The 8,935-nt window shown below is 66.8% G+C and overlaps 2 protein-coding genes across 2 annotated transcripts; both read right to left on the reverse strand.

Moving 5' to 3' along the window:
* Positions 1 to 1,094: 1,094 nt before the first annotated feature.
* On the reverse strand, positions 1,095 to 2,379 carry MNEG_0783 (Qc-SNARE protein, SFT1 family; the record flags this gene model as incomplete). Its single annotated transcript, XM_014050735.1, has 4 exons — positions 1,095 to 1,229; positions 1,444 to 1,500; positions 1,699 to 1,791; positions 2,365 to 2,379. The coding sequence occupies 4 exons, from the start codon at positions 2,377 to 2,379 to the stop codon at positions 1,095 to 1,097; spliced, it is 300 nt and encodes a 99-aa protein (XP_013906189.1).
* A 1,243-nt stretch (positions 2,380 to 3,622) lies between these two features.
* On the reverse strand, positions 3,623 to 8,889 carry MNEG_0784 (E3 ubiquitin-protein ligase NEDD4; the record flags this gene model as incomplete). The annotated part of the gene is made up of 4 exons (XM_014050736.1): positions 3,623 to 3,988; positions 4,273 to 6,984; positions 7,205 to 7,871; positions 8,114 to 8,889. The coding sequence occupies 4 exons, from the start codon at positions 8,887 to 8,889 to the stop codon at positions 3,623 to 3,625; spliced, it is 4,521 nt and encodes a 1,506-aa protein (XP_013906190.1).
* Positions 8,890 to 8,935: the final 46 nt, after the last annotated feature.

The raw sequence follows: 8,935 nt of genomic DNA on the forward strand, positions 1-8,935 counted from the left end.
ACGAGAGTTGGCGGCGGCGGCAGGGGGCCAAAAGGTGGTCGGAATGCCTGCATGCACACCTGTGCAATACCGACTATCAACGGAACGCACAGCTCATCGCACACATCGTAAGTGCCACAACCACTGCACGCACTGTGGGGACCTGGCCTCCGCACCTACCTGCACCTCTAATCACAAAGTAATTGCTCAAATGCAGTACGCAAGGCCGACCCAGCCTGCTTAGCCCTTTGTGATGACCTCATCTGCCACAACCTCGCAATACATGCGAAGGGCTGTGCAACACAGAGCATGCTGCAGAGCATATGCGCCGGCAAGCTCGTTGCGGCGACATGTTGATGCCACGCAGGGCAATGGAAACACCATTTCAAGCCATTCTAACGGGCATCGTGCTTACATTGAAAAAAAGCTGTAGTAACAAGTAAGAATCTGATTACAAAACAGCCTTCGTTTGGCGCTGGACTGTCCCTCATCCATGCATGCCACGATTGATGGGCTGCGTTTTGCAGCGGCCCAAGCAGGAATGGAGTGCAGCGAACAAACAACCGCAACCTACGGCACGTTGGCGGGTGTCTGCCAGGCGCATATCGCAGCGCCCCGCAACCCCTTCCTGCTGTGTGTGACGTGTGGCTAGTGTGCCGCATCTCTCCCAAATTGCGGTCATGCCATCAGTATGCTGACAGCGGCAGCGGCAGCGGCAGCGGCAGCGGCAGCGGCAGCCGGCATTTCAAGCGCGGCAGCCTTGCAGTCGGTGATCATGCCAACAGTGCCTGAACCAGGCGTGCGCCGAACCGGTGCCCGGCGCCACCAAGATCTGGAAGACTGACCAGCTGCGACTTCGTCCACCATCAACTCCAGGACATCAGGCGCCACCCTCAACCAAACATTCGCCCAAGCCTATGAAGCTTCTCAAGGATATACCTGCAGTTGCACCAGGGGTCCCAGAGACAGGTGTGAAGCATATGGGGGGGCCAGAACACCAGGACACATGCAGTCATCCTCCAGGGCTAGAATGGCTGCGCCAGGTGCCGCAGCAAATGTCAAGCAACATACAATGTTTCTCTTGACCAAGCCCTCCGCCTCTCAAGGTGTGCCACTTACACAACGAAGAAGAGGCCGAGGCCGAAGAGCACAACCCACAGCATGAGAAAGCTGCGTGACTGCTTGCTGACAGCTGTCAGCCGCCGGCTGGCTTTCTTGAGCATCATCTGGGCCTTCTCCATGTACTCCTCCTGAGGGCGCATTACAGGCGCGTGGGAGAGTTCAAATCCCTGGGGTAAAAAAAACTCAGGAGGGACAAAGGTGATGTGCCGGCATCCGCCTGCGGCGCGATGTTGACACGGGCCGCCCCAGCCATATGAAGGCAACACGCAGAGTGCACCTCACGCGCCCTGTTCGCGCAGAGGCCCTGCATCTGTGCAATGCTGCTCTCGCCCCAGCCCCCACCAGCGTGTTGATGTCGGCGCCCTGCAGCTTGCGCTCGTCCTCGATGGCATACGCGAGCTGCAGGATCAGACAGGATGAGCGGACAATCAGCCGCTCAGCGGCCTGAAGTCAGGACAACGATTACCCTGCTAGCCGTGGCGTGAACCACTATTGTGATGGTGTGTCAAGTGGCAGCTGGGCAGCTGCTCCAGCAGCTGCTAGACGTTGGTCAGGCAACATCCGCAAGCCCTGCACCCTAAGGCAGATGATGCCCACCTGTTTGATTTTTTTGACGTCATTGCGGAGGTCTTGCAGCTGCGAGTCGTAGTTGAACTGGGGGTCGATGCTGATCTGCAACTGGTCGCTGGGCTGAGAGCGCGCATTCAGCCCCCCGCTTCAGATGCGAAGGGCCATGCAGGGCGGGGCGAAGGGGGCCGCGGCGCATGTCAACTGTGTGCAAGGAGCAGATGAGAGGCTTCGAGTCGCCTCACGTTATCACGCCAAGATTTTGGTCACAGAGCAGCATGCGCTCCCGCCGCGCGCAACAGCGGCAGAGGTGCTGCAGCGGCGCACCGAGATGTGTAGCCTCCTCCAAAGGCCATGCGGTCGGTTGATCAACTCGATAATCAGACCTTCGTGGCAGACAGATCCTGGGCGTGGCGCGCTGCCGGCCTCGCTACGAGCACAACACTGCCACGAGAACACCGGACGCAGCTTGCAAAAGACACGGCTGTTGTTATCGTCGTTATTATCCGGAAAATGAATGACACACCGTTACGTGCCGTACTTTTGCAGCTCTGACTGAGATTTCTGAGCCTGGCACATGCGGGGCAGCTGTTGAGAAGCTCCAGCTATGCCCATCATCAATGTACACCAGCCCAGCGACCTCCAAGGGCACATGCGCACCGCCCTGTGTTGCGTGCACATCAAACCCATTCTCACCACCCGAGCTGGCATTGAGATGCTCTGACAGATGCTTGAGCCGCGTCCCCATCAGTGGACGTGCTCAAAGTGGAGTTCACACCACCAGCCGCATGGCGATGCGCGGCACCCTGTCGCATGCATCTCACAGCCTCGACCCGTTCTTCACACTCTTCCTACAACAATATTCGACCCCCAATGCATGTGCACATTACAGCACTGGCTTGCTTCGCCTGCTTGCAGATCCCACCTGCCTCTCCTAGCATATCAGGCTTGCACACACGATGAGCGATGCAGGCGCGCCACGAACGCAAAAGTGCAGGAGTAGAGGGCATTCATCGTGCTGGAGGTGCTGTGACCTCAGTCCCTCAATTCCCACCCCCGCTGCGAGCACTGCATGGCTGCCCCAGGCGGGGAGCCTGAGGCGATCTCCGGGTCCATTCACCCTGGGCTCGGCGGGTTACAGGAAACAGTCGTGACAGGACAGACATGGACTGATAAGCCCTGCTCCCAGAAAGAGAGAAAAACAGAGTCATGCGAGCAGATCGCGAGCGCTGCGACTGATTGTTTGGTGGCGGCAGTGACACCTGAACTGGGTGGGACGCTCCAATTGACGTGGCAAGAAGAGTTGGTTTTCTGTGTTTCTGGGCGATACGATTGCGTGGAGCCTCGAGATAATGCCTAGGCAGCACCTGCTTGCTGACCCCACACCATGTGCGCCTGCGCCTCTCAAAATCTTTGCGTGGCAGGCCGGCAAATACGCCCGGCCCGCAACAGGAATGCAAACACGTGGCCGGCGCACCCTTCACCCTCCCCTGCCCCACATACAGAGGCCGACGACCCAGCTGCCAGCGGCCGCCGCAAGGGCAATCAGACAGCTGCGAAGGCCCTCTCGTGGTGCCGGAAGCACCACGCAAGAGAGTAATGCGGCACGCAGAGCGCAGCGGGCGCGTTTCTTTCAGCGCTCATCCACGCAGGAGGTGCACACACAAGAGTGAGACTGGGCGCGCAGTCCCCACAGGACAAAGCAACAATAGCATGTCGTGTCTGGGAGGCCAGGGCCGTGCAGGCGCGCGCCGGGGACCCGGTGGCCGCAGCTGCGCTCCCTGACCAGCGGCCCTACCATGAGCCGGGGTGAGGCCGATCATACGCTGCCGCCGCGCGCTGTATCGATCCGGCAAGCAGCGGCCAGGACATCGCCACATCGCCGTGCGCGGCAGCTGCTCCGTCGAGGCGGTGGCGCCCCCAGCTGCCTGCGGCGGCCGCCTGCTAGCGCCGCTCAGCTGAGCGCGAGGTAGCCCTGGCCGATGGTGATGGCGGTGATGATCTTCTCGCGCGTCTCCTCGTAGCTGACGTACCGCGGCAGGTCGAGCTGGCGGAAGCAGGTGTGCGCAGCCGGCAGGCGGGCGGTGCGGTCGGCCTTGTCGTACATGCGGTCGACGCTGACAATGTGGAACGCGGGCTCCAGGGACGCAAAGCCCTCGACGGGCATGCCGTCAGAGCCGCTCCAGAACTGCAGGAGCTGGCGGCGCTGGACGTCGTCAAAGGACTCGACCGCGGCCCAGAACCAGCGGATCTGGTCCTCCTTGCCGTTGTAGCCGTCCTCGTACTTGCAGGCTGAGCGCAGCCCGGCAATGTCAATGACCTAGATCATGCGGAGGCGGCGCGGGATGAGAGGGTGAGGGGGTGAGGGGGTGGAGAGACGGAAAAGGTCAAAGCAGGTGCTGGAGTCGCGGGCTCGACATGTTGGCGGCCGATGGTGCTTTCTTGCTGGACGCAAGCAGACGCTTGCCAGCGTCGAAACGCCCACCTATCTTGGGAGGCGCAGCAATCTGTCCGTACGGGACAGCCCCCAGCCGCAACAGTGCCGCTGGCGCCTGCAGCGCCCCAAGGCGCGCTGTCCCCAGCCCAAGGGCCCCGTGGCCGCACCTGCTCCCCGCAGACCAGCAGCTGCAGCTCCAGGGGCGTGAAGCCGTACTTGTCCACCAGCTCACGCGGCACCAGGGAGTGGAAGGCGTCGATGACGGCGCTCATCTGCGCCTCCACCGCGCCCATCAGCATCTTCTGGGCCTTCAGCAGCACGTACTCGCGCTTGTTGGCGTTGGTCACGCGCACGTGGCTGCCGCCGGGCTTGAGGGGGATGCTCGCCTCCACCTTGGTGCTGCTGTCGCCGCTGAAGGGGCTGGCGCCGCTGGGCAGCGCAGGCACCTCAGGCTCATCCTTGCCGCCGCCCGCGCCGCCGGCGCCGCCGCCACGCCGCGTGTGTGTGAAGTTCCACGCGAAGGTCTCGAATATGAGGCCGTCGATGTCGAGCTCCAGGATCTGCAGCAGCGACCTGAACTCTGTGGGGTCGAGGGCCTGCAGGTCCATGAGGCTCACGGGGATGCCCAGCATCAGCTTCCAGAAGGGCTCGCAGAAACGCAGGTTGAGGGAGATGGGGCCCAGCTCCTTGGCGCGCGCCGCGCTCTCGAGCAGCGCCTTGGCCATGAAGGAGCCCACAAAGTGGAAGCGCTTGAGGTGGCTGGGGCTGGACGACAGCGGGTTCACGTAGAGCTGGTTGGCCGCGGGGCCGCCCGCCCAGAAGAGGTCCAGGCTGCCGCGTGACAGCGCCGCGCAGATGCACGAGAACCACTCGCGCGTCACGCCGCCGCTGTCCATGCCGGCCTCGCCGATGAACGTCACCTTCAGCGGCTGCCGCCACACGTTGACGCCCTTGCCGCTGAACGTCGTCACGCTGTCCTTGAAGCAGCGGCTGCGGCGGACCTCGATCTTGTGCAGCGGGCCCTCGGCCGCCAGCTTGGCGGCCTCCTCCATGAACGCGCGCCGCCGCGCCCGGAAGTCCTGCCGCACCCATCGCCGCAGGCCGGGCTCGACCGCCGCGCCGGGCGCCGCCAACGGCACCAGCAGCAGCTCCTCAACGGCCTCCCACGACACCGCCGCAGGGCCCAACGCCGCCAGCTGCACCTTGAGCGCCTCGAGCCTGGGCAGCACGTTGCCCTCCAGGCTCGCGCCTGCGGCAGCCGCCGCCGCCGCCGCTGCTGTCTCACCGTCGCTGCCGCCGGCGTAAACGCTGCTGCTGACGCTCTCGGCGCAGCGCAGCGCCATGCGCGCCAGCTCCTCCGCGATCGCCACCGTCTCCTGCCCGCTGCTGGGGGTGCGCGGCACGAGGTTGAACAGCGTGCCGGCCGCCAGCGCCTGACGCGCAGTGCCCAGCAGGCCGGGCGCCTGCTGTTCTGTGAGCAGCTGCAGCAGCACGACGGCAAAGCCGTACAGCGGGTTGAACGCCGCCACAGCCGAGCCGCCCGCCCCATGGGCCGCGTCCCCAAAGCCGCCCCTGAGCGCGCTGCCGCCGCCGCCACCAAACATCTGGGAGGGGTGGATGTACGGCAGCAGCTGCTCTCGCGCCTCGCTGATGCGCGCCTCCCCCGGCGCAACGCCCAGGCTGAACTCGAGCTGCGCCAGCATGGCCGGCACCAGGCTGAGCTTGGCGGTGGCGCCGCCGGGCACCAGCCGCACCGCCGAGGGGATCAGCATGTGCGCGACTGCGAGCGGCGACAGCGGTGCCGCGAGCGCGGCGCTGTCGCAGCCGCCGTCGTCCAGCCCCGCGCCGGGCGCGAGGCGGTGCAGCGTCTGCAGGTAGGCAAGCGCCGCGCCGACGTCGGATGCGACGCCCAGCACGTGCTGCCAGGGCAGCAGGCCGCGCTCCAGGCGCGCCGCGAGGCTGCAGTCGCCGTGGCGCTCCTCCACAATCCAGAGGTGGCACCCGCCCTCCAGCAAGGCCTGCTCCGCCAGCTCAGCGCCGCGCGGCGATGGCAGCGCCCCGCCGCCGCCGGCTGCACCGCCGCCGCCGGCTGCATCGCCATCCTCGTCCATGGGTGTCGCGCCGTCGAGCGGCTCAACGCAGGCCCCCAGGATGGCGGCGACGTTGGGGTGCGCGCAGCAGAACCGGCTGCAGGCACGCTGCACCTCGAGGAGGCTGACCGGCTGCGGCAGCGTGAGGCGCCACACCTGGCAGGGCGTGCCCCTGAAGGCGCCCGCGTACACCTCGTACCCGCCCACACGCTGCGGGGCCGCGCCGTGCACCGCCGCAGCCACCTGCGCCGCGGTCAGCGGCTGCACGCCCAGCGCCGCCAGCAGCCCCATCCCGCCGTGAACGCTCCCGGCGTAGCCGCCGCTGGCGTACACCGTGGTACCGATCTTGAGGCCACCGCCGCTGCCGCCGCCGTCGCTGCCGCCTGTCAGCGCTGTGAGCTTGTCGCCCGCCGCGCTGCCGCAACCGCCGCCGCCGCTGCCGCTGGCCCCTTGTGAGCCCTTGCTGCCGATCACCATCGGCTCCTCACCCTCCTCGCCCGCCGCTGCGGCCGCCGCAGACCGTGCGCTGCGCGTGCGCGCAGACGCCGGCTGCTCGGCCGCCTCGCCGCCGATGGGGCTGCGTGCGCTGCCGCGCGGCGACATGCGCGCCGAGCGCCGGTGGGCCCTCGCGTCGCGGATGATAGCGCGCGTGTCATCCGGCAGCGGCGCACGCGCAGCGCCGGCGCCGCGCTGCAGCGTGGCTTCGAGCTCCGCGATGCGCGACATGGCGCCCGCCATGCGCTGCTGCAGCTCCTGCAGCTCAAAGCTCCGCAGGCTGCCAACCTCGCCCTGAGGGGGGGACGCAGCGGACAGCATTGGCAGGCTTTGGGTGGGCACCGGGTGATGATAGCAGGCGCGTCTGAGCTGGTGGTAAGACTGCCAGCAGGGGCACGCCCGCTGAAGGTCCACCGCACTTGCTTCCACAATATTCCCGTGCAGCAGCGCTCATCGTCCCCTGTCTTTCTCCCCCCTCCTGCCTGCAGGCCCCCGGGCCCCCAAGCGCGCCCACCTTGGCCTGCTCGAGCCCCTTCCTGTGCTCCCGCGCCTTGATGCGCGAGATGGCCTCCTGCACCTCCCAGGGCGTGGGGTCCTCCAGCTCCCCCAGGTCCCCCGACACCTTGGCCAGGACGGACCGGCCGAAATCGGTGGGGTCGGCCGTGCCGCGCGTGAGCAGCAGCAGCTCCTCGTTGATCACCACCACCGCGCGGCCGCCGTGGCGCAGCAGGCTGAGGAACGCCGGCAGGTCCTCCTCGCCGACGCTGGTGTCGCAGTACAGCGCGTCGTACTGCACCCCCTCCGTGCACTCGGGCACCAGCACGTTGCCCAGGCTCAGGCTGGCCGCAGACAGCGCCTCCAGCGCGCCGCACGCCGCGGCGGCCGCCGGCGCCGCCGACGCGACCAGGTGGTGGCTGGAAGCCGGCAGCCGCTCGCGCAGGCGGCGCATGTTCCCGCGCGCCGCCTCCAGGCGGCTGGAGACGCACTCGATGCCGTGCACGGTGCCGCTGCCGCCGACCATGAGCGCCGCGACCGCCGTCACGTAGCCGCTGCCGCAGCCGACGTCCAGCACAGCCGCGCCCGGCTGCAGGTCCAGTGCCTCCAGCGCCGTGGCCACGACGCTGGGGGGCGGCATCGTCAGTGTGCTGCCGTCGGGCATGCGCATCGTCACTTTCTGGTCCCTGCGGTGGCGGTTCCGGGGGGTTGGGGTGGGCAGGGAACGCTTTGGGGGGGGGGGAGGCGAGGGCTATGAGAGGCAAAGTACCCAGTTCCTGGCACACGGCTGGCTGGTCGCCAGGTGCTGCCTGCTAATAGAGGTCCTGTTCAGACCCAGGCATCCTTGAGGGAGCCGACCCGAGAGGAGGGGAAGGGCGGTGGTCGCACGCCGGCAGCCCTGGCCCAAAGGTAGGGTGGCCGCGCCCACCTGAAGGCCTCGCGATGGCGGTCGCGCGGCACAAACAGGTCTCGCGGCACCAGCAGCATGGCCGCCTCTGCGCGCGCGCTGCTGAGGTGGCCCTTGGCCTTGAGGATGTTGACCAGCTCCTCCGCGGTGTGCTCGCCCTTGCCGATGGGCCCGGGCGCCAGCACCGCGTTCTGATGTGGGCTGGTGAGCGTGAGCGCGGCGTGCAGGGGCCCCTTGACGTTGGCGATGGTGCCGATGCTGTGGCCGCCGGATGAGAAGCGCAGGGTGCCCTCCTTGAGGTCCAGCGTGAGGGTGATCTCGCAGCGGCCCTCGTGGAAGGTGAACATGGGGCCCGCCTTGCCCTTGTGGCGCGCAGTGCTGCCGCGGCAGGGCTTGGCGACGGACTGCCAGTGGCCGAGGTTTGACACGTGGAAGTAGCGGCCGTTGACGTAGATGTAGCCGTAGTAATCCAGCCCGATGCCGCAGCCCTCCTGGCCGATGGAGTGGTTGAGGTCCATGCCGGCCGGCGCCACGCCCACCAAAAAGTTGGCCGCAGGCGCGCCCGCCAGCTGCTCCAGGCGCACCACCCAGCTGTGCACCTCGGTCTTGGCGTACTCGCGCAGCCCCAGGACCGTAGCCTGGCCCAGGAAGCTGTCCAGCGCGGCGGCGGGCTTGAGCGTGACGGTGCTGCCGTCCGCGCTGACGTTGGCCCAGGGCGAGGCCCTGAGCACGTTCCACTTGAGGGAGAGCGCGAGGTCGAGGAACATGCTGCTGCTGTGGAGGGTGATGGAGTCCATGATGTTGTCCAGGGACACATAGGGCCACAGCTCCTCTGACGGGTGG

This window comes from Monoraphidium neglectum (genome assembly GCF_000611645.1).
Source record: "Monoraphidium neglectum strain SAG 48.87 unplaced genomic scaffold scaffold00068, whole genome shotgun sequence".
Classification (NCBI taxonomy): domain Eukaryota; kingdom Viridiplantae; phylum Chlorophyta; class Chlorophyceae; order Sphaeropleales; family Selenastraceae; genus Monoraphidium; species Monoraphidium neglectum.